General features: G+C 45.7%; 1 protein-coding gene across 2 annotated transcripts in view; it reads left to right on the top strand.

The window, feature by feature from the left end:
• Positions 1-23,552, top strand: part of SLCO3A1 (solute carrier organic anion transporter family member 3A1) — a 366,445-nt gene extending 342,893 nt beyond the window's left edge. Inside the window, exons 9-11 of one of the 2 annotated variants that reach the window (XM_065906257.1) lie at positions 1,733-1,797; positions 13,207-13,449; positions 22,889-23,552. In XM_065906257.1, coding sequence (XP_065762329.1) covers positions 1,733-1,797; positions 13,207-13,449; positions 22,889-22,971 — 391 coding nt within the window. In that variant the 3' untranslated portion in view covers positions 22,972-23,552. Of the gene's footprint in view, positions 1-1,732; positions 1,798-13,206; positions 14,661-22,888 lie in introns of those variants that run through there. The other variant, XM_065906256.1, reaches the window with a different exon arrangement.
• The last annotated feature ends 1,433 nt before the right edge of the window (positions 23,553-24,985 follow it).

The following is a 24,985-nucleotide window of genomic DNA, read 5'->3' as shown; positions in this document are numbered from 1 at the left end:
AAAAACCCAGCCCAGCAGTTGTGGCTGCAGTCCAAACACAGAAAGTCAGCTGAAACCTGAATCATGTCCAAGTCTCAGCTTGATAAACAGCTCTTGGAGATTTTTCAGGAAATCTGTGATTCCTTTTCAGTGGAGCAGCAACAGATGGCCTAAATGACCTAGGTCGGGCCTTGTGCACCTCATAGCCCCGTGCCGCTGGGGCCAGTTGGAGGTACGTGCCTACTTGCTTTTCGAGGAGTCCGGGGTAATAGCGTCTTCTGTTGCCACCCACTCCAGTGCGCCATCACAGATGTTCGAGGCAGACACAGGGCACAGACGGTCTGAGCCACAGCCCAGATTATGGGCACCAGCCCTTGTCCCATCCCAGGGCAGTGGACCCACTTCCACTCTCACTCCAGACAGAAGCATACTTGCCAACAGCAGCGCTCAGGACATGCACCGGTGTGAGCATACCGGCTATTTAACAAGTCACGCAGGGGCCAGCACTGGGCTTTGTTTTCAATATGTGTTTGGCTGCATCACGTCTTGGTGGTGTCATGAGTCGCTCCGTGGCCTGTGGGATCTTCGTTCCACGACCAAGGGTCGATCCTGCGACTTCTGCATTGGAAAGTTCTTACCACCAAACCACTAGGAAAGTCCCCGGCCTCTTGATTTCTGGTTTGTTTCTGTTTTTTCACTCAGCATATGCTGTGTGTCACACACCACACTGATGATGCATGAGACACACACAGTCCTTGGCCTCAAGGAGAGAAGCACAGCATTGAGTCAGTACTGGTTTCAAGAGCAGGAGGCCTAACAGAGGAGGTCTGTGACGAGCTGTGACGGCCTCCCTGCCTGGAATCAGTTATCATTCCCAAACCCCCTCTGCTGTCACTCTTAAACCAGACAGTGCGAGAACATTCTAGACAATGTGGGCTGCTGTGGGTAAACCGAAGCCAGGGACACTGAGTCAGTTCAAAACAAAGGCATGTGACTGCATAAAGCTGTGTGGGTGTTAGTCGCTCGGTCGTGTCCAACTCTTTGTGATTCCGTGCACTGTGGCCCACCAGGTTCCTCTGTCCATGGGATTCTCCAGGCAGGAATACTGGGACGGGTTGCCATTTCCTCCTCCCGGGGGGGTCTTCCTGACCCAGAGATTGAACCCACATCTCCTGCAGGCAGATTCTTTCCCACTGAGCCACCTGGGAAGGCCAAATAAAGGTACCTTTCCAGTTTAAAGGTACCAAAGCTGGATATAGATGAATGGACTGTTTCACAAGTGGCCCATCTAGGGAACCAACCCATGCTAGTCTGGTTGATTTCGCAAAGTGATGCCAGAATGACAAATGTGTTTATGGTTCTGGCCTATCTGTGTAGCATAAGGGGAACTGCCTTCCCCACTGATATTTCCTTTGATACATGTACCCACCAACTTAAGATGTTTCCCTGTGCCGGCAAGTGCAAAATGCCTTTAAATGAAGACTTTAGGAACAAATTTGCATTCCATCCTTCAAATGACTAGTTTTAGTTAATAAAAAAAACACTGCTAAATTCCTAAACTTATCTTGTCCCTGCAGTTGCAGTGATTTTTCAGACTTTCGGCAGGGAAGGTGAAAAAAGCAAAAGAACAAAACCATTAATAATTTTCTAAGGAAGGGCTCTGATGGACAGCAGCGGATGACTCTGAGGTCTGTTAATTAAAGTGAAGCAATAAGAATCTTTTCTTTTTTCCTCTTCATCTCTTTGCATGTAGGACAGTCAGCCCTGAACTCAAATCCTACGCCCTGGGAGTTCTTTTTCTCCTCCTCCGTTTGTTGGGTACGTATTCTTTCTTTATTCCCTCAATAGTGAATCAGATGCTTATAACCAGGTGAGTACATATCACTGGAATCATCCCTTGAGTTGTCTTTTTTCTTATGAAGTTTAATTTTGGTGAACAAGAGAAAAGTCTGTTAAATGTTGTTCAGGTTTAGACCTAAGCTTGCACACTCCCCGGATATCACAGGGTTTTTGTTGCTATTAACTATGCCTTCAGGCCACCCTGAATTTTCATTGGCACAAGGAGGAAAAGCGAGGAACCAAAAAGAATGTGATGATATTATTTGGCACCCTCATTAAGCAACCCATGAGCAGCTTGTGAAATGCTTCATTTATGGGGCTGCCTGCTGGGGGAGAGAAGTCCTTTCATAATGCTTCCCAAATGGAAACTTTGCATCCTTTAAATTTTTCCAAACTTATTTAGTTTATTTACCTTGGGTTTCTAGGATAGGGCAAATATGACCTTCATGCTATAGAGCCTATATTCCATGGTTTGGTATGGACAGAAGGAACTACGTCTAACCTGCCATTTTCTAAGATGGGAATAGCCCATGGTTCTCCTGGAGTGCTGGGACCAGCTGAGGAGAAGCTGGAAAAACCAGTCAGATAAACCTTCTCCCTGTGGACCACACTGCTGCTTTATGAACTCCCTTTATCAAGGCCAAGATCAAGATAGGATGACGTTTCTTCTTCTTGAATAATAAAGCTGTGGTCTTCCTTAATGGACATTAAGTGATAAAAATGGAAAGGAAGATAACCATGGCCTATACCTTCAGAGTAAAAATTTCTCATCCCAAATGGTATATAACCTGAATGAGCACAAAGACTAACTATAGAAATGTGTATAAAAATATTCATAAAAGTGAAAAACTGGCTACAATGCAAACATCCATCAGCAGGGAATTAGTTAAATCCATTATGGGTTCTAATTTCAGTACAATTTGTGTACCCCTTTAAACTGGAAAGAAAAATACTGATAAACCTTGAAAGGGTACATGATAAGTGGAGGGGGATTTTCAGGAGGTCTATATTGTATAAGCAAATGTTTTTAAAGTACATATGAAAGTGAAAGTTGCTCACTCGTGTCCAGCTGTTTGCGATCCCATAGCCTATACAGTCCATGGAATTCTCCAGGCCAGAATACTGGATTGGGTATCCTTTACCTTCTCCAGGGGATCTTCCCAACCCAGGGATCGAACCCAGGTCTCCTGAATCATAAGCAGATTCTTTACCAACTGAGCTATCAGGGATATATATAGGGGAAAATACAGGAAAGCTAGATAAGAAAATGGTATCAGCTATTATAATTGAATATTGAGGCTATAAATGATATTTTCTAAATTCATTTTTAAAATTTCAATAAAATATATATGTTTATTACTTTCATAATGAGATTACATTCTATATAATTGCTACGTGAAAGAAAAATATTCACCCTTAAATCCATTAATAAGATAAGGTCCTCCCTGGGGAATGGAAAATACTTGACATCTGCCCTATCTCTGCCTGTAGCAAGTAACCTCCAATCAAGGTTGTAATCTCTTTTGCCATGTCCATGCAAGACCTGGGAATCTTCTTAATCACTGTCAGTCCACATCATTGGTATAAATGGAGAAACTTAAACAACGTCTTTGTCTTATTTCTGGTTCATGGAAAATAGAAATGCTCTAGGTATGATAATACCCAGTGCAAATGAGTTCAACTGTAATTCAAACTAAAACATTTTAGGACTTCCTAGAACTCGTATTGGCTTTTAGAGCTAACTACACAGGGTACTAATTATGGTGGGTTTTTTCCTCTCATCATTGGGAGGATAGAAAATGCATGTGTGGTGATGGGTTTGGTGGAGGGACAGATGAATGTGTAATAGCAGGTAGCAGGTTGGAGACCCTTATTTCTGCAAATGGTGTAACCATTCCACACGCAGGCTTCCCTGGTGGCTCAGCTGGTAAAGAATCCACCTGCAGTGGGGAAACCTGGATTTGATCTCTGGGTTGGGAAGATCCCCAGAGAAGGAAATGGCTACCCACTCCAGGATTCTGGCCTGGAGAATTCCATGGACTGTATAGTCCATGGGGTCACAAAGAGTTGGACATGACTGAGTGATTTTCACTTTTTCACTTTCACTACTTTCATTCTACATACATATTCACTCAACAAACTGACATTTATTGAGCATCTAATGTGATCAGAGCTCCATGGACCATACCCAGGTAAGTGAGCCCAGCATTCCTCTTAGGGAATTCCTTTAGGAGCTGAGCAGAGAATCAAAAAGCCCTCCACTTATGGGGTTACTACAGATGTCTCTGTACCTCTAAACACATGCTGAGGATTCAATATAGTGAGTAAAAAATAACCTTCAGAATAATTTTGATAACACAAAATGTAAGAAAAATTTGCAAGTTGTTTTCGAAAAGTTAATGAAAATTATAGGACACTTGAAGACAGAAATGAAAAATTATAGAGCATGTGTAATGTGACACCATTAAGATCACTGTATGTTGCTCTAAAGCTCAAACATTATCTAAATGAGTATTTTTCAACTTCTGTGATTATAACCTACAGCAAGAGATAAACTTCATATTGTGGCCCAGTGTATACATATGCATATATACAACTGAAGCAAAGATTTCATGGAAAATATTCACCCTTAATATGTGTGATGTGCTCTGATATTTTCTATTCTATTTCATTCTTTTAAAATAGTGGGTCATGACCAACTATATTGATTGTATTGTCCAACTGGGTCACACATCAGAGCTTAGAAAACGGCTCTAGAAGGATATGTCACAGTTTCATCTTTTAATTAAAAGTGGCTTATCAGAGAAGTCTTTGCACTGGGCCTGATTCAATTTCCTGCAGCACCCAATAAGATTAACCACCATTACAGTTAATGAAGGGCCAACTGAGAAATCAGATTTCAAGACATTGTCAAACTTTGTGCTTGGCCCCACTTGGGTAATGGGTGATGGTGAGAACATCACAGTTCAGTGTGATGAGACTGGAGATGCAGTCAGTAGAGGTGTAGGGTGGATGTGTGGGAGAGCCGCCTGGCCTGAGGTTGGGAACAGGAGTGTGGGTGAAAGGATGTGATATTAACCTGAAGCATGAAGAATGCAAAAGAGTTACCTTGCTAGCAAAAAGAAGAGAGTGCTTTAGACAGAGGGACTTAAAGGAGGAAAACCCTGGAAGTGAACAAAAGCTGAAGCATGTTTGGGGGCTGCAGGAAGCCCTTGTGGCTGGAGGCAATGGCTGTCAAGAACATGATCAGAAAGTTGCTGTGCTGTTGACAAGGTTGACCTTTATCCCCAAGTCAAATGAAGTCGTTGATGGACTTTAACATGGGGATAAGATCCATTGTGCATTTTTAGAAAGGCCCACTGTCTGCCACATAGAGAATGTGGGAACTGAATATTAAGCCACTGGTATAACAGAGGAACTGATGGAGAACCATGCTGAGGATGCTGGCTACCAAGATGGCGAGATGTGGATAGAGGAGAAAGTGTCAAGGCTTAGTCCCTGGATGGAAGTGTACAGACGAGCATCTGAGAAGGAGGAATCCACAGTGACAGCGCCTTATAAAAGGTTTGGATCATGTGGTACATGGGAGATACTATTTCTTAAAGCAGGAGAACCAGAATGAGGAGCAAGTTTTTTGGGAGTGGCATAGACCAACACCATCCAATAGACCTTCCTGCAATGGTGGTAGTGCTCCATGTCTATGCCACATGGGGCTGTGGAGCACTTGAAATGTGGTTTCTGTAAACTGGTTTCTCCTTATTTTTGATGATTTTCATTGACGTAGCTGCGTGTGGCCAGTGGCTATCATACTGGACTGTGCAGGTCTTTGATGCACCACCATTGGTGGGTCAGAGCTTGAGGCAGCGGGGGCAGCTTGGGGAGACTGCTCTTTGCAGATACTTGGCTGTGAGAAGTGTAAAGAAAGAGGGAAAGACCCAGAAGTGAATGCAGGTTATCTTCCCTTGTTGTTTTAAATGCTGATAGAAAGGAGTTGTCAGAAAGGGCAGAGACCTGTGGTCGGTCAGGTCACCTTGGCGCCAAGAGCTTCCTACATAGTCTATGGGAGCCCTGGAGTAAAAGCAGTAATGTGGTTGGTGATATCAATGGTGGGTGAGGAGTATGGAGCAAAGAAATCAAGAGTGGTGGTCACAGTAGGGCTAATGTGACTGGCCATGGTGCCTGAGCTGGACAAGGAAGAGGTAAGCTAGGAGAAGGGAGAAAGAACAGAGAAAGGGCACGTAGGAGCTGGATGTAGTAGTTCATGAAGAAAGAGTTGGAATCTGCAGCCAGAGCTTTTCTGTCTGACTTTGAGATTGAGGTGGTGGAGCAGTTCTGAGAAATGGCAAAATCCAGAGAGGAAAGAAACAGCCTTGACATTAAGAATGAGTTGTTGAAAGGCCTGGGTGAGAGCTCATGTCCATGGAGAAGGGCAAGTCACCCAGGACAGTGGTAGAATTTGAGTGGAAGAGGACAGAGTTGGATAAAGGGTCAGGAAGTTCAGAGTAAACGAATGACTTACTCAAAGCAGCAACGCCTGATGTAATCAAATCCACCCTTTTTCATCCTTATGCAAATGTCCTGGTCACTGTTTTTCTCTCTGGGTGTGGGCATAACATCCACTCAAGGGTCTGATCTTGTTCCTGAGGAGTCTGTTGCATGCCGCAGATGTTACACCAAATTCGGCTGGATTCACTACCATGACCTCTCCTCCACAAATGCCTGCTCTTGGTTTTCCAGAGCAACAAGCTGGGCAAAGATCATTGGGAACGTCAGCCTCAGGGTGCACTTCTGTATGCAGGGGTCATTCCTGAGCAGATTGTCCTTGGGTCTTGGGTCATTGGTGAACTAATATAGGAGACGTGTGTCTTAGAAGCTCCTTGTGTGGTTCATCCAACATTTGTTGAGCTCCCATTGTGAAGTCTTGAATTTCTACAGGCACGTGGGAGAAATGAACATGTTGAATGAGTGCTTTGGAAGAAGTAGGCTCAGCCTGCCAGAAACTTCAGAGGAGTGGCTGTGGGATAGTGGGGTGCAGGATACAATGTCTGGAATGTGAGGGGAGACTCCTTCCACTCACCTCCGCATTTATTTATTCAGCAAACTTTTGCTAAGCACCAACAATGTGTCTAACTTCCTAAAGGACCTGTGGGCTTAAAAGAATATTCACAGTCTAAAAATTGAGAGTTATGTTTTATTCAGTGGGAATTTTTAGGACTTCAAGTCCAGGAGACAGCATCTCAAGTAATTCTGAGAGAACTGCTCCATGGAAGTGAGGGAGAAAAGGAGCCAGGTTATATAGAAGTTTTGCAGCAAAGGGTAGGTAGTCTGAACATCAAAAGATTATTGTTAAAGAAAACCAGATATCCCAAGTTAAGTGCTTTTCTCTGTATGGGAAGATATGAGAGTCTGGGCTCACTGAAATCATTCCTTTGATGTATACCTCAGCTATCTGGGCCAGTATCCTGAATTTTCACATCCTGAGTCTTCTCAGGCCTCGCCATTGGGAGTGGTTGCAGTCCGATGGCTGCTAGATGGCAGGTATTCATTCCTCCTTGAGTTCCCTCAGGGCTCACCATTGGGAGTGGCTGCAGCCATTGGTGACAAGTGCCCTCCTTTGCTTACTGATGTGAAAGTACTCCACTTCTCAGTAAGCACCGATGATGTATCTAACTTTCTAAAGGACCTGTACCACCCAGGATCTAAGTCCTGACCAGTGCTAAGATGACACCACATATTTGTCATGGACCCCGCTACAGTCAGGCATACCGGGTTTGAGTCCAACTCTGCCATTACTGAGCATGAGACCTTTGGCAGGTAATTTAAGCTCCTTGAGCCTCAGTGAGTTTAACAAGGCAGCCAGGAATGAAATGAGAATAGAGCAGCTCCTCTCAACTTCTCGGATTTAAGAAAAGTGAATGTCAGGTATCTGCAGACGATGCCGGACAGTATCAATAGTCCAGTCTCTTTCTTGGCATCACTGAAACAGAGAAACTCATTAATCCTTTCAGGAGAACATTCTTTTCAACATCCGTTTCTAGCTAGTGCTGGACATAACAGTAATTCCTCCAGGTTGAATAGAGGTTCCGTGGTGAATTCAAGTCTTGGCAGGTAAGCTGGGAGAGGAATGGATATCTTTTGAAATGTAAATGCCAGAGTAATTTGTAGCTTCCATTTTGTTTCATAAAGGAATGTGAATTTATTTTTCTTACAAAAGCTTTCCACTCACTTTTTAATTTTAGAGCAAAGAGTATAACTAAGCCTGGCCTTTTCAACCCATGGAGTGAATTAAGTAGCCAAAATATAAGACCCGGAGGTTTAATCTCTGTTAATAGATTTCAGGAAAACAGAGACAATTTCCTTAAGCGATGCTGCAATTTTTGCATTGAAATATAGCTGCAATTTGAGCCCCGAGTATAATGGGAAGTAAGATTTAATCCTTTTAATATTCTCTGTAATAACGAGTAACAGCTCTAAGCTTCCGGATACCCTCCCCAACATATGGTGGGTTCCTAATGTCCCAGTGGTGGGACTTGGTTAATGCTTACTGAATCTGCGAGTTCCCCCCAAGGAAACACATGAAGAAAAGAGAACAAAGAGGAGAGGACTGCTCCTGCAGGCACCGAGGAGGAGAGCAGTCCTTTAAAACACACAGTTTCTAGGAAATACTTCATCATTATCATCACCTGCCTTCTCCTTGCCGAGACCGTAACAGAAGTAGGTACTAACATACACCTTGCCCATGTGACCTCCCCTCTGATTTTCCTCCAAAAATGTCTTAGGATTCCTGCCAGTGGGGGCTTAGTCACTGAATTTTGGCTTGAAGGGTGTTCTGCAAGTCTTTCTCCAGAGATGAGAATTTAAAAGGAGATGAATTTTCATTGATCCAAATGAAAAGCCAAAAAAAACAGGAAAGGACCCAGATTTGTTGAGTGCCCACTCCATGAAGGGCTTTCCCAAATACCATATCAACTTTGCAAAGATCAGAACCCCTGTTGAAAGCTTCAAAACCAGGCTTCCACAAGCCAGTTATTCCCAGGAGCTTAGTGGAAGGGTAAATAATATATTTTCTGCAGCCCTGGAAAGCCCTGATAAGAGCTCTAAAATCTTCTCCTCAAATCAACAGACTTTAAATTTGTAGGAAAGAAATGATTGGATTGGAGGTTTTGAGATATCAAGCCTGGGAAAAATGACCTCTCAGCATCTGTTTCTCTATAGGTATAAAAAAGGGGGTTGTTGGGGGGGGTTGTGATGTATGGAGAGCACCCCATGCAGTGCAGGGGTGAGGGGGCAGTTAATAGACAGTAATTACTGTCACTGGGTTGGGACGATCCCCTGGAGATGGAAATGGCAACCCACTCTAGTATTCTTGCCAGAGAAAATCCCATGGACAGAGGAGCCTGGTGGGCTATGACAGTCCACAGGGTCGCAAAGAGTCGGACATGACTTAGCATCTGAGCACACTTGCAGTTACTGTCCCAGTCGTCACTTTGTAGCAGTCTCCCGTTGCCATCTGGGGAACTAACATCTTTCAGGGGCTACAGGGCTTTTCTATGCACCGCCCTGAATGATAAACATGTAACAGTGAATGGCCATTTGTGAAACTTAATCAAGTGGGACTCCCTTCTGTCACTAATGAGATGAATTCGAGAATGGCAAAGGCTTATAAATAAGAAATCCAGCAAGGGCCTTATCGCTAAATTCTCTGCACACCTGGAACTCAGGACCTGTGAGCTAGAGCTCCTCTTTGGAAAAGCATTTTAAGTCAATAAAAAAGGAAAAGATGAACTTGGCAGAAAAGAGTTGTTTTTGTTTGTTTTCCAGGAATCTTAAAGGACTCTCATAAAGTTTATGAGGTTCTACTTATAAGAAGTAGAACCTCATACTCTTGGTTGATTCTACTCAACCGAAAGTTTATTCTGAACTGTCACCCCCAAATTCCCTGTACAAAATGAATAAGGAAGCCAAAGTTCTGGCCATATGGGACCAGACCCTTGTATAACACTCCACTCCACTCGTACCAGCATTCACCTTGACCCTGACCAGGCAAGGTCAAAGTAGTTCCATTCAAAAGAGCAAGAAACATAGGCAAAGTGATTTACCCCAGCATTTCAGCTCCTTAAGTTAGAAGGTCTTTCATCTTGACCACAAATGCTCTCCAAAATTTTGAGTAGAAGATGAAAAACCTTGCTAGGTACTTAGCTTTCTCCTTTCTGTTTGAAGGCTATTTCTGACACTTCCCGGGGTCTTGTCATCCAATAGAAGAGCTTGACGAGGATAAAATTGACATCATTAGCACACGGAAATATGCCCTACTTTCAGACAATTCCATAATATAAAAAATCCTCACTTGGATACAGGTACAAAAAGGAGTTATTACTTATTACAGATAGAAAGGTGAATGGATCCACCTCTCCCGTTGGACCACAGGACAGGTCAGATTTGTCCTGTGGATCCCCAAGTCCACCCACAATCCGCAGGGACTCCAGATAGCTATTTCTTTACCTAAGTAACGTGGAGTGTGTCCAGTGTCTGTCAGTGGTTGCCGTGGCAATTCCTCCAGTTGGCTCTTTTCCGGTTAAATGAAGAAAAGTCATCTGTTGGGGAACTGAGACAGACGCACTGGTTGGTGACAACGACCTCAAACACCTGAGCAGCCTTCTGGGCAGAGAATGCCGGGAATGCGAGTTTCCACTTGTCAAGACCAGCCTGACCTGGGAGCTGCAAAGAGGGAGCAGGTTGTCTAGGATTTTGAGCTCGGCATTTTTTAACTCAAGCTGCCAGAGAGGTCAAATGCTGTTTCAATGGAAATTCCTTCTTAGGGAGGTTTCTTTTAGGGGGTAATAAGTGACAGAGTTGGGGGTGCTAAGGATAAGTGCCAAGGCACCTGGGCCCGGCAGGGAAGCCTGCCAACCTGTCAACAGTGACGGGATCACGCAGCCCTCCCTGGCCCCATCGCTGACCAGTCATTGAAACCGAGGAAACGGACTCACAGACACAGGAAACCAACTTGTGGTCACCAACGGGAGGAGGGGATGGCTAAATTAGGAGTTTGGGATTAACAGACATGCATTACCATGTATAAAACAGGTAAGCAACAAGGACCTACTGTATAGCACAGGGAACTATAGTCTACCTTATAATAACCTGTAATAGGAAAGAATCTGAAAAAGAGTAGATATATATGTATAATTGAATCACTGTGCTCTACACCTGAAACTAACACAACATTGTAAATCAACTAGACTTCAATAAAAATTATTCTAAAAATTTGAAAACGAGACTTCAATTAGTAAAAAACCCAAGAAAGTGCCATTTCCTTCATTAAGCCTCTCCTTCCCAGAGGGCCCCTCAAAGGATTTTCTACTGTGGGTATAACAGAGCCTTCCTTGTTCTGGCACTCATGAATGGACTTCAGGGGTCCATGAACCCCCTGAAATGTGGATGTGATTTTGTGGGTAGATATATTTTTCTGGATGAAAGGTTGATAGCTCATCAAATTCTCAGCACGTGCTCATGCGTTCAGTCGTGTCCAACTCTTTGGGACCCCATGGACTGCAGCCCGCCAGGCTCCCCTGTCCATGGGATTTCCCAGGAAAGAATACTGGAGTGATTTCCTCCAGGGGATCTTCCCGACCTAGGGATCAAACTTACATCTCCTGCATGGCAGGTGGATTCTTTATCCCTGAGCCCCAGAGGAAGCCCCCAAATTCTCAGCAGACCTTCCTTAGTACAAAAGTGAACCTCAGTCCAGAGCTGGAAAGAACACTCAGGATACCAGGACACCTCGGCAGAGGGATCTTGGAATTGTCACCACCAGATCCAAGGGATCACTTCCTGCTTCTTAAGGAAGTTGAAAGAAAGTGAAAATGAAGTTGCTTAGTCATGTCCGACTCTTTGTGATCCCATGGATGGTAGCCTACCAGGCTTCTCCGTCCATGGAATTTTCCAGGCAAGAGTACTGGAGTGGGTTGCCATTTCCTCCTCCGGGGATCTTCCCAACCCAGGCATCAAACCTGGGTCTCCCAGGTAAAGCAGGCAGACACTTTACCATCTGAGCCACCAGGGAAGCAAGGAAGTTGACTGGCACCATATTCTGGCCTTGGGGATGCTATTTTTTCCAAAGCAATTAATTTGTGTTAATGCCCCGTCAATTGCTTCCCCATAATACAGATGAAACATTTTCACCCTAAGAGGCAAGAATCACCTGGGAATGTTTTATTTTAACAATGCCAAAGACCAGGCTACACACCCAATATTCTGATTTCATTGGTCTGGGATGGGATACCTCATGATATAACGTGATCTATTGTGAAGGTTTTTAAAACCAGTTCCCAGCTCAGAATGAAGTGTTCTGCTCCAGTGGTAATGTCTAGGGGAAGGAAAGCTGTCAGTGTGTATGTGGATGTTTTCCATTTTAAACCACACATATGTGTATTTTTTTTATATCTGTGTGCATATATACATGTATGAGAATACATCCTTCATATGTATAGGTGTGTGCACATATTTATATATACACACACACAAGGTATAGTGTGGACTTTCCTGCTGGCTCAGTGGTAAAGAATCTGCCTGCCAATGCAGGAAAGGTGAGTTTGATCCTCAGGTCAGGAAGATCCCCTGGAGGAGGAAATGGCAACGCATTCCAGTATTCTTGCCTGGGAAATCCCATGGACAGAGGAGCCTGGCGGGCTACAGTCCGGAGTTGCATAAGAGTCAGACACGAACAGCAGCAGCAAAGTACAGTACACTCATTGTCACTTTCTGCTCCCCTCTGATTACAACTCCTTGTTCTCAAGAGCACACGAAGCCCTGGAAGCCCTGGGCAAAAGAACAGTACACAGAACATGATGCCTCTTAACCGTTCTCTCTACAAGGCCGCAGTTCTTTGAGCGACACCAAGAATGTCTCCCTTCAGAGAAGACTGTGTTTCTTCTCAGACTCTCCGTGGATGATGATAACAATATCGTCTGTCATCATCTGTCATTTATTTTGTATTTACTCTGTGCCAGGCACCGTTCTAAATGCTTTCCATGTATTCAGTGAATCAGCCTTCAGAGTGATCTGAGAAGGACTGATATAATATATAGTATATATTATACTGATATAAAAAAAACTTCGTTTTGCAGATGGGGAAATGAAGGCAGAGATGTGTGAAGTAAGGTTTTATGTTAAATAACGTGCACAGGTTTGTGAAGTAAGAGGCAGAGGTGCTTAGGTTCAAACCTCCAGAGGGGGTCCTTCCCCCACTGTGCTGTAGACCCACTGAATGTGGCCCACGAGTCCTGCAGTCCCGTAGGAAGACACCCGCAGACACACATGGGGAGCCCTTGTCTCCTCCAGACCAGCCACCGGAGCCCGAACAGTAACTGTCCTTTCCCCCGACAGGCTTCATCCCCCCGCCGCTCATCTTCGGGGCCGGCATCGACTCCACCTGCCTGTTCTGGAGCACGTTCTGTGGGGAGCAAGGCGCCTGCGCCCTCTATGACAACGTGGCCTACAGATACCTGTACGTCAGCATCGCCATCGCGCTCAAGTCCTTTGCCTTCCTGCTCTACACCACCACGTGGCAGTGCCTGCGGAGAAACTATAAACGATACATCAAGAACCACGAGGGCGGGCTGAGCACCAGTGAGTTCTTTGCCTCTACTCTGACCCTAGACAATCTGGGGAGGGACCCTGTGCCCGCCAACCAGACACATAGGACAAAATTTATCTATAACCTCGAAGATCACGAGTGGTGTGAGAACATGGAGTCTGTTTTATAGTGACTGAAGGAGGGTTGAACTCTGTATTAGTCCTTCAAGGGTCATTTTTCCTAAAGAAAAAAAAAAAAATGAAAAAAAGTTTCCAAAAAAAAAAAAAGATTCAATACACACAGACACACACACACACATATACACAGCACCTCTGTCCTTTTCTCAAAATCAGAGCCAGACAGGATTCAGAATAAGGAGAGCGCGGGATCACGTGGTTGACATGCGACCTCCTGGGGGCTCAGAATCTGCTTTTGAAGGCACCTCGTGGTTGTCCAGGATGCTGACAGCTGCAAGCAACAGGCACTGGCAAATTCAGGGAACACTGGTGGCCAGCTCGGAGGACGGACCTTTCCGGATATACATACACATACAAAACAAACAAAATATATTAAAAAATCTACTACAAACACCCGAGTTGACAACATTGCTAGGATATGCACTAGTGACAGACCCTGTGCCCGTCCACACGGGGGCGGAGGGGCACCCAAGTCGGAGGAGTGGAGACCCGCTTCTCTCTCTGACTTTTGCAATAGGGGCCACGGTGAAGACGACTCACCCAGTCTACACCAGTGGTTCAAGGCCCCAGAGTTCTCTCAGCGATGCTAAAGGGTGATCCGTGCTGGAGACTGTAATTGGCACCTCTCACCAGCTCCATTTCCATTTCTCAAGACTGAGGGCCCCAGGAGGGGGAGCCGGGCATGGGGGGGCCAGCACCTCCCTCCCCCACAGCACCTCCCATCGGGGGGCGCCCCCTCCCCCACCAGCCCCACAGAATGACCTCAGGAAGCAGTGGGTCTCGCCTGGCTATGACTGACTTCGCTCAGAGCCGGTGAAACCCAACCCAGTCCAAGTCATTTGCTTACATTTGCCAAACATTTTGCCATTTTTAAGGGAAAAAAAATGCATTGCATATGAATTTCAAACTGTTGTATGTATAATCCTCTGATACTATTTTTAACTACTTCTCAAATCTGTGTTAACCCTTCAGTCACTAACACAGTCCTCTAGGCCGAATTTATTATGCTGGTTGCTTTTAATTTTCTCCTTTTTTAATGCACCAAAAATATAATGTGATTCAAGGGATGCAGTTAATCTATTGTAATTTTTTTTATTATCATTTTATCCTCATTTGGATAGTCTGTGAGAACGAGACTATACAGTGTGTTATGAGAAAAAAAAATGCTTGAAAAAGAGTGTATATGCAGCTTGCCTTTAAAAGAATCACATTTGAGACAAGAGGAGATGACATGATGAATTGCAAATTTGCCTTCTCGACTTACGCCCCATGATTCAGTGAGCACTGTCATGGGAACCCCTCTCTTATGCCTGCTTCACATGCCAAGAGGCGTTCTTTTCCACCTGTGGTGAAGACACGCTCAGCGGCATGTTGTGTGTATGGGTGCAGGGCTTCTGGGGAGAGGAGAGAAAGAATAGCTCCCGGGCACATGCTTTGAACAGCCTGTGGTGTCTGGGATTACAGACCGACAAGCCCCTGGAAGCTACTGGACATCCACCACCTGAAAATGTCAGGAATGTTTTCAGGGTCAGTCTTGAACTAAGAAGCATGTGTGTGTGTGTTCTGAAAGTGGTTGAACCTCAAACAGCTAGAAGGGAACATTGTTTGGGTTAAGAATCAAGGGAAATCTCTTGCAGCCAGCAGACTCATCCTGGTGAGTCATTTGCAGGTGAGGCAGAACTCATGTGAGAGCACAGGTATGCTCACACGCACGGCCCAGGTAACCCACCTTTCATGCTGTTGCAGTGTCCTTGATCTTGGCCACTCCTGGCTCTGGGAAGATTCCAAGGGTGGGTTGGTTGGTTGGTGTTTTGTTTTGTTTTGTTTTGTTTACCTCAGACACATATTTGTAGGTTATCTAGAAGATGAAGAGAATCAGGAAAGAGTGGGGTGGGTGCTGTGCCAAATTTTTAACAAACCCATAATTGGGGCAGTTTGAGTGACAGCCCCAAACTAGAGAAGGCCACGTGGAGCAAGGATGCCCGAGAGAGAAGCTTGTGTGGCAGGGCAGAGCCACCGTGACCAGCTGCTTCCCGGGCACAGGATGCTTCCAGAACAATTTTTTCCTGTCTTGCTCGAGTCCCTCCTTGTTCCTGAAAATGGGGACACTCATCAGTGTGTTAACTAATTAAACATGGGGTTATTCTCCAACCAGTTCATAAACTCTGTACACCCTGTGAATTCTGAGACTGTGATTCTATCTTGTATAGGTGTTGAGTTGGTTTTGTCTTGAAAATGTATTGCTAGTAGATCACTGCCCTCTTGGATATGATTGTGCAGCTCTCCAACTCGGTCCACAGACACTGAGGCTGCAAGACCTCATGTTTCATGGGGTTCTTGGCTTTTTTTTTTTTTTTTAAGTTTTTGAAAACTATTTTCTTTTTGGCTATTTTGCCTAAGATTTTAGGCTGAGTGAGAATAAGATGTTAGGATGACAAAGGAAAACAACTCCAGGGCTTAGTTTTATCAACAATTGAATTGGAACCTAAAGTTCCCTCTCGTAAGGTGCGTCTAACATGTGTTATTATCACCTTTCAAACTTTTAATTTCTCTCCTGGATCCAGAACCAGGAAAACCTAGTCTAGGTTTGTTCTTTTGTGCCACAAGGAACCATTGTACGTACCTTGCCCGATCCAGCCTCTGGCTTCTTTGGTTTTGAGCAGGATTTTGAATGGAAAGATTTCCTAAGAAGACCTCCAGTGGACTCAGAAAACAACAACAGTGAGGGAAGGAATAAACCTAGAGTGTGAATGCTAACTTCCTCTCTCTCGTGCCACCAGCCCCTCCAACCATCTCAGTGGAAGGCGCCCAGGCCTGAATGGAGGAAGGCTCTCTTTGCTGCAACTTGTGACAGATTTTTGTCACTCCTACATATAGATCAAAAAGTTTTCTACCCATATTATTCCTGCATATGAAGGAACACACTTTGCAGGAGTCTCTGTCTCTAGGGGGGCTGGGTTTGCTGTCTTCCCGGTGCTGTGTCCGTGGGCTGTCAGGAAAGCCCGCCTTCTTCACGCCTCTGCAGGGGATGCTGTGAAGCTCCCAGACACCCCAGGGACACTTCCACTCTGGGAGGCCACTGCACGCAGGGGCTTTTCTCACAGTAACGAAGGAGCCAGAGAGGCTTCTGCTCACAGGTTCCCTAAGGAGTTTGCTGGCAGCGCTTATCAGGCAAAATAATAAGGGGAAACAGAGAGCTTCTGAGGAATCCTTTGACAGACTCCCTAATGTCTTCAGAGCAGGAGGGAACGTGCTTATTCATAAAAATTGCTTCTTTTTCATCACCTTCCAGCAGAATAGCTTTGCCTAGTGATAGTTTGTAGACATTGGCTACGTGGTGTCTATACATTCAAATCCCCGATTCCAGTTTCTCATCTCCAATAATAACCTAGAGCAGGGGTCCCCAACTCTTGGGGGTGCGGAGCAGGAGGTGAGCAGTAGGTGGGCAAGCAAGCGAAGCTACATCTGCCCCTTCCCCATCGCTCACATTACCACCTAAACCTTCCCCTCTTCTTCCCCCCTCACCCAGCTGTGGTATAATTATCTTCCACAAAACCAGTCCCTGGTGCCCAAAAGGCACTCAGATGTGGCAAGATTTCCTGAGGTGACTAGCACACACGTTCCACACAGGGTGGCCAGCCAGTCCCTGGGATGACTGCCACACCACTAAAGTTTCTCAGGAAATAGATTCCGCCATAGTTGCTAATGGATTATCTTCCATACTTCCAAAGCAGGTTGCTTATTAGGAGAGTGTAAAATGGAAATATATACATATATACACACACACACACACTCTCTCACTGAGAAACCCTCCGAGGAAAAGCAGCGGTTGGCTCCCCGTGAGCCTACACGGCTGGTTTTCTTGCTGCCAACTGTTCAGGTCCTGGGAAGTGTGGCTTCTCCACCCAGCCAAGCCCACCAGGCCTATGTTCTAAGCCCTGTTTGGGAGTCCTGAAGGCACTCCTGAGTGACTCGAAGCAATAAAGGCCAACCTGTAGAAATCAGTACAATGATTATGCAGTCGGGCAGGATAAACCTCTGTCCTGTTTGGGGTGGTCACCCTATTTCACTGGTTGGTTGATTTGGTTTGGATGAGGGGAGAAAACCAGACAAGCAGGTTTTCAGTCCAACAGACAGAGTATCTGCTGTCCTGTGCTGTTCTTACCTCTTTTGATGGTTTATAGAAAGTATCTGTCCAGGAGAAGGTACTGGACAGAGTAGGGGCTTGGTTGCTCCCCTGAGCACACGTCACTACCTCTCAGCAGCCTCCTTTCAACCATGATCTGCATTTCCCTTTAGGTTAGAATCTAGATCTGAGCCCTCAGAGGTGACACATTTTCCAAGAGAGGGTGTTAGTGAATTTCATTTTGGCCTGGAAATTAGTTCGAGGCATAAATACAGCCCTTTTCCTCCTCTCTCTGCTCCTCCTTCCTTATCCACCTCTCCCAACCCAGTTCAAGTTCTTGAGTTCTGAATAGCTATAAGGACGTAATTTCCTGAGAACAAACGGTCCTACTGATAGCCTTTCAACCTGGCTCCCTTGGGGTATTATGGCTGCTGAAGAATAAGTTGCTGAAACAGGAATCTCTAACTGGCAGAAAATGCAGAGAAGATATTGTTCAGATGCTTGTTATGGGGCCTGTTACCTAGGATCCCAGCTTCCCTGGTTGCTCAGACAGTAAAGAATCCTCTATGCAATGCCACAGATCTGGGTTCAATCCCTGGGTTGGAAAGATCCCTTGGAGAAGGAAATAGCAACCCACTCTAGCATTGTTGCCTGGGAAATCCCATGGACCAGGGAGCCTGGCAGGCTACCATCCATGGGGTCGCAAAGAGTCAGACACAACTGAACAATTAACACTTTCACTTTTTCTTTAAACCAAGGATCACATGGGGAATTTACACTCTCTGCATACAGCCCCCACCCATGCCTCCCCTGTCTCACCTCGGAGTGCTCAGTTATCATGGCAGGGAGGACATGAATTAAAAAGCCTAAAATGGGGAGTTCAGAGAAGCCTGGATGCCCCAGCACCTTAGAAAGCTGTGACTGTGGTGAAGATAAAGACAAAGCTCATGTCTCTCAGGGACCATCCATGTGGTAAAACAGTTTTCCTTTGCAGGATTAATGCCATTTGAGGGAGCACTATATGAGCTTGATGTTTTCCAACCACGTTTATTCACTCTAAAAGTTTGACTATGTGCCAGGCCCTGAAACAGGTAGAAAGGTTCATGGTCCCATCCTCCAAGAACTCACCGTTTAATAAGAGAAACAGACCTGAACACAAAAGCAGAAGAATAGGGCTTCCGTGGTGGCTCAGACAGTAAAGAATCTGACTACAGTGCAAGAGACCCGGGTTCGATCCCTGGGTCAGGAAGATCCCCTGGAGAAGGGAATGGCCACCCACTCCAGGATTCTTGCCTGGAGAATCCCAAGGACAGAGGAGCCTGGCGGGCTGCAGACCATGGGGTCACAAAGAGTCGGACACAACTCAGTTATTGCACTTTCACTTTTTACTTTTGTCAGTGTAAGAGTCAGGGTCTATTTATCTATGTCTGGGAACAAAGCTGTTTTAGGGCGCTGGGAAGTTCTACCTGGTGGCATCAAGAATCAGGAAGACCTAGTGCTCTAGAAAAGAACAACTTAAGAGCAGTGGGTTAGGGGTCCAGGGAAAGAGACCCTCCACTGAGAGAACCAGCAGAGCAAGTTCAGAAACCTTCCAGCAAGGGCCCGGTGGTGAGCATTTGGACTTTCAGGGCCCTAGAATCTCTGTGGCCTCTACTTCTTTGTCAGAGCAGGGATGCAGCCCTAGGCAATGTGGAAACAGATGAGTGGGCTGTGCACCAATAAAGCTTTATTTATAAAGACAGTCAGTCTCTGGGTGTGGCTGAGGGAAGGCTGCAGCATGCTAATCTGTTCTGGGGAGCACCGAGGTCTGAAGCAGCATGGCATAGAGTCCAGTGGACTGTAGCAGTGGAAGCTGCTGTAGCCCAGGCTGAGTCATGCATTGAAAGACTCTAATTCAGCTACCCCACTTTCCAAGAATGAGGTAAGTATCCCATTATTGTCAGGGTTTACAGTGAAAGCAACATTATCTTTCTCCTGTGTAAGGAGGGGAATTGGAACTATATAATCTACAGTCTCTTCCAGCCCTGACACTCACTCCCTAGCTCTACCAGAGTAATCATCCTTTTTTGTTAAGTGATGGAAGTGGGCATGGGAGGGGACAATGCAGGAACTCGACAAAAAAGAGTGAATCCAGATACTGAATAGTATTTCAAATTTCTTCCCTCCTTCCCACCAGTATGAAACAGTGGCACTAGAAAGCTATTTAATAATAGGAGCTAACATTTACCAAACACTTACAATGAACCAGCATATAGTGGTTAAAGAATCCTCCTGCCAATGCAGGAGATGCAAGAGATGCGAGTTCGAACCCTGGGTCGGGAAGATCCTCTGGATGAAGGCAAGGCAACCTACCCTAGTATTCTTGCCTGGAGAATCCCATGGACAGAGGAGCCTGGAAGACTGTAATTGCAAAGAGTTGGACATTACTGAGCATTCACACACACATACATAGTCCTGTGAGGCAGAAACTATTATTAAGCTTCAGTTTACAAGACAGGAAAATGAGGCTGGGAAAGCTTTCATAATTGGCTCAAAGTCACAAAGTAGAGATTCAAACCCAGGTCAACAAATCCAAAGCTTGTGTTCTTTGCCTTTTTGGATTCTCCCTCCATACTGGGCAGGAAATGAGGGACCCCTTTCCTCCTGTAGGGACTTCCTATTCCGAAGACTTACTCAAATGGACTACAGGGCTCCCTGCACGCTCATATTCCCCCTAACAACTCAGACAGGTTGTATCAGTTGTATTGTAGAACACAGATGTATTCTGGGACATCCATTCTTCCTGTTGTTATTCCCAGACTTAACCACAGAGCCGAGTGATCAACACACATGGGTTGTTCTGCTATTCGCAGGCAGGTAAGAGAAACCAGGAGACGCCTCTGCTCTGATGCATTTGGAATCGCAATTTCAAAGTGCTGAGGTGTCTGGGAGACAGTCCTCAGTGCTGGTCAACAGCATCAGTGGGAAACCCCAGACACTGTTTCCCACCTGGCACCCCTGCGGTCCTCAGCATCAACTTCAGGAACTCGACTCCAGCCCAGGGCATCAGACACTGATGCTGGCCGCTGGTTGGAGCTATGTCTTACTCTGTGATCAGGTACTAGGCTTTTAGGAACAGAGTTTCTGGGCATTTCAATTTTTTTATTAATGTCTCAGGTCAATCAATAATTGAAGATTAGCACACATTCTGAGTCTTTTTCTGTAAGGTAAAGTGATTATGTTCTCTTACCAAGAGCAGATGGAACAACTATAGTAAATTTTCTGGAGGTTTAACATTTGGTAGGTTGAGATTTTACCATCCCATTAAATCGCAGAAAATAATGTTCTTAAATTCATGCCAACCTAATAGAAGGTAACTCTCACGGTGCTGGGTTTGTCAAAACTGTTGGATTTTATAATCGAAGGCAATAAAATGAAGTAGAAGTAGGTAACATAGGAAATTTCATTATAAGAGAAACTCAGCTAACACAAAAATTGTGCTCTAGCCTAGCCTCTCAATGGAGGAGAGGGGCTGGGAGTTGGTTTATGAAGAGGTTGCTACCCGCATGCCCTGCTGGCTCAGATGGTAAAGTATCCGCCTGCAACGCAGGAGACCTGGGTTCAACCCCTCGGTTGGGAAGATCCCCTGGAGGAGGGCATGGCAACCCACTCCCGTATTCTTGCCCGGAGGATCCCCATGGACAGAGGAGCCTGGTGGGCTACAGTCCATGGGGTCGCAAAGAGTTGGGCATGACTGAGTGACTGAGCCCACACACACACACCCTCCTGCCAGGAGCCTTAGCAGCTTTCCCACACCGCTCTTGTGAGGTCAGTATCATCATTCCCACTTTGCAGATCAGAAAACCAAGGCTCAGCACACCAAAACTTCCCAAGATCACACAGCCAGTTAGAAAGTCACCAGGGGCCAATGGCAGGTCTGTCTGACTCCTGAACCAGTGCTCTTTCCATGACACTCCAAAAGCCACCAATCTGAGAACACAGATCTGCCTTCTTAGAAAGATTTCATGAGGCCTGTAAGGCATCTACTATTGGAAACCACCACAGAAGTCTATAGTTTCATAGAGAAATGAGTCAAGAGCTGGAGGTGAAAACTTCAGAGTTTGTCTATAGGCACAGAAGTCTAAAATAAGAAAAAACTCCTTTTTCCTTCAGTAAATGCTGGAGATCTTTAAAAACACTCCTTCCCTTCTCCTTCTGGGCCATGTCGGCAAAAGCTGACCAGCTCCTCATTGTCTTCTACCTTATTCATTCTGCACATAAGAACCAACCCCAGTTCTCTCACATCTATCCCGCCTTCCCCGACTCCCTGCCCCCCCCCCAGCTTCTAACAGAGCCCCCAGGACTGTAAGAACTCAGACCTTGTGAAAGTTGAGAAAGGATGCTCCAAACTGTCCAGCTTCTTCTGTAAGCCAGATCTCAGCTGCAAAAGAAAGGAGAGACATTTCCATCTTTTGTACCAGAGTCTAGAGAAGACAGGAAAATGAGTGAGGATTCTGTGGTTCCACTGCAGCTCTCATTGAACCGGAAGGCTGCATGTCACGGTCATGGAGACCTCCACGACTTGTATATCATGATAGGGATGAAGCTGGGTTTTTCATGCCTTTTAAGTGAAGCCACAGCATCTGTTTCAGAAGCATGGCAGAGGCTTAAAAACCTCACTCCTACAAGGACATTCTTTTGCTCAGCAGGTGGTGACCCTCTGTGGCTGAATGAAAAGTAAACTGGCCCCAAATGCTGGAGGAGAAAGCATGACATTATGATGCCAAGAGGTTCTCTCTGGCCCAGAGTCACCTCTTCAACAGAGATTGCAATGATAGGGTCCTGGAACACAAGGTCTGTCCCCGGTGACTCAGATAAGATGAAGATAAGTTCATGACGGAGTTGCATATTACTCATTCCCATAGAATAAACATCTGCATGGGCATTGGCATAGATACGTATAGATAAATGCTTCTTGGAAAGATTCGGCCTACGTAAAGGTCTTTGGGCTTGGAGTCTGGTTCCCTGGGGTAATGTGGAACACAAGCTGGCATTTTATTGACTTCCTGCTCTTATCCATCCCACTGGAAAGCCAGCATGCTATTATATAAGCCTAAAATATAAGTAGGAAAACTGGAAAAGACCGATCTCTTTTTCCTCTTGGCTCTCTTCCCCCCCTTCCCCCTTTAGGCACAGAGTACCAAGACATTGAGACTGAGAAAACCTGCCCCGAGTCACAGTCACCTTCAGAAGACTCCTTTGTGAGAAGCTGAGGGCCTGGCCCTCTTCCTGCAGAGAAGAGCCCGCCACCGCCCACAGACCTCGCAGGCCTGACTTAGCTTGCTCTGTCCTGTCTGAGAACCCAAGGGTCCCCGTGGGGGCCATCCGGCCAGTGTGTGGTCCTTTGAGGCCCCAAGCACAGGCCTGTGACAAGGACCGAGCAGGTGTCTGTGGCCCGGAGTCCTCCAAACCCTTGGAGTAGGCATTTTCCTGGATCGCTAAAGAGTCCTATTGGCCTGGTGTGCAAATTTCTTCTGCCCACCCCTCCTTTGGCTCCTGTGGGGATGGCCTGCTGACATGCTTTAGAAAACCCTCTCTTGGAAGTGCTTCTCTGACCGGGGGCTCCAACAGTTCTTCTGAAAGCAGCCAAGGCTGGATTTCAATAGGAGGGGGTAAAAATTACCGTTTCATAGAACAGAGGGGGGGACAAAAGCACATACTCAATAGATTTTGAGTGTGGTATTCTGTATTTTTGCAGCTTATATTTTCCAGATGAGCAGTTTAGAAATATGTCATGTAAACTACCTACTGTACGTTTGCTGAAAATTATATTAAAAGCACTATTTTGATTCTTCCTCGGTCTCACGCTGTAATCTCTATTATCTTTCTCTTCTTGTGTCTTTGGGTAGAACAATCCTAAAAGTCTCTTAAAGAGAGTGTTTCTGGCTGTGTGTGTTCTATATTTATGGGCTTTGAATTGTTCACAAGAGCACAGTCTTAGGAGCCAAAACAGACCTGGGTTCGACTTCACCCCAGCACTCCCTACTGGTGTGGCATTCGGGAAGTGACCTGACCCCTCTGAGCCTCAGTTTCATCATCTGTAAAATGGGAATACTGTCACCTGCTTTACACAATTGTGGTGAGGCTTCAGTGAAATCCCATGTGAAGGCAGCATAGTGTCTCACAGAGAAATGGTACTTGCCGTTGCTCCCCAGCCTCTGGCTGTAATCAGATGCTCTAAGACACAGCTCTGATTCCTGTTGATCCATTCTGTGATCCTGGACCGTCTCCATCTGGTTTTCCTTTCTGGTTCTCCCACTGTCTGTAAACCCCTGAGAGAGTGGCGAATGGCTTCCTCTCAGGGTACACTGCCTATAGTGTGTGATGTTTGATGGATACTCGTTGAATGGAAGGTATGGATGATAAACAAACAACCTCGGACTCATCAACCTCTGGGGCTCTGACTTTAGCCCCACCCCTCTGAGGCAACCAATAGCATCTGCCTTTCTTTCTCTAGTTCCATAGATCCTCCCACAAGCCTCACCCTATGGATGGAGCTTCAGCTGCCTTCCCAGTCTTTGTGAGGCCACTTCCTAATTGACTACCTTCTCTACTACATCCTTAGTCCACTGGTAGGACTCTAACCTCCTAGGGACAGTCAGGTTGATCGGCTGCCACCAATGTGCGTGTCAGAATCCTCACTACAATCATTACATCTACATCCCTGGCCAGACAGGAGCTCCAGGAGCTGATGCTCAGCCTCTGTCATTCGAACCAGAGGTCCAGGATGGCCCCAGCCCTCGTGTGGGGCTGACCCCGATAACTGACCCACGGTCTCATATCCCCTTCTAACCCGAATCTTGCCCTCATACCCTCATCATTTGCATTTGAGCTCACCTGAAATCAAAGCTTGTCAAGCTAGTATTCCTTGAAGCCTGCACCCTCCCTCAGTCCTGCATGACTCTTTCACTCTGGAATCTGTGGACTCAGAAAAGCACATGTTTGGGTGAGTGACCTTCTCTGAGGCCCCATTACCTGGCTCACAGGTGCCTCGAGGACTTCTTTTCAGTCTGACCCTGTTATTTATGTGATTGTTTCTTTTCCTTTCGCGAAACAGCATGATTTATTCTCTCTGGCATAAAAATCCCAAGAAAATGCAATTTCAACATTTCCCATCATGATGTGAAAAGATGCTGAAACAGCCAAAAAGGTGGTTAGTGATTCCTCGTGGGAGCTGGGCTTCATTTGCACTGGAAATTCAGTCGGAGGCAGAAGACGGAAGCGGGG

Source organism: Muntiacus reevesi, chromosome 15 (genome assembly GCF_963930625.1).
Source record: "Muntiacus reevesi chromosome 15, mMunRee1.1, whole genome shotgun sequence".
Classification (NCBI taxonomy): Eukaryota; Metazoa; Chordata; class Mammalia; order Artiodactyla; family Cervidae; genus Muntiacus; species Muntiacus reevesi.
Note: the sequence above shows the minus strand (reverse complement) of the source record. Positions and strands in the feature narration are given on the sequence as shown.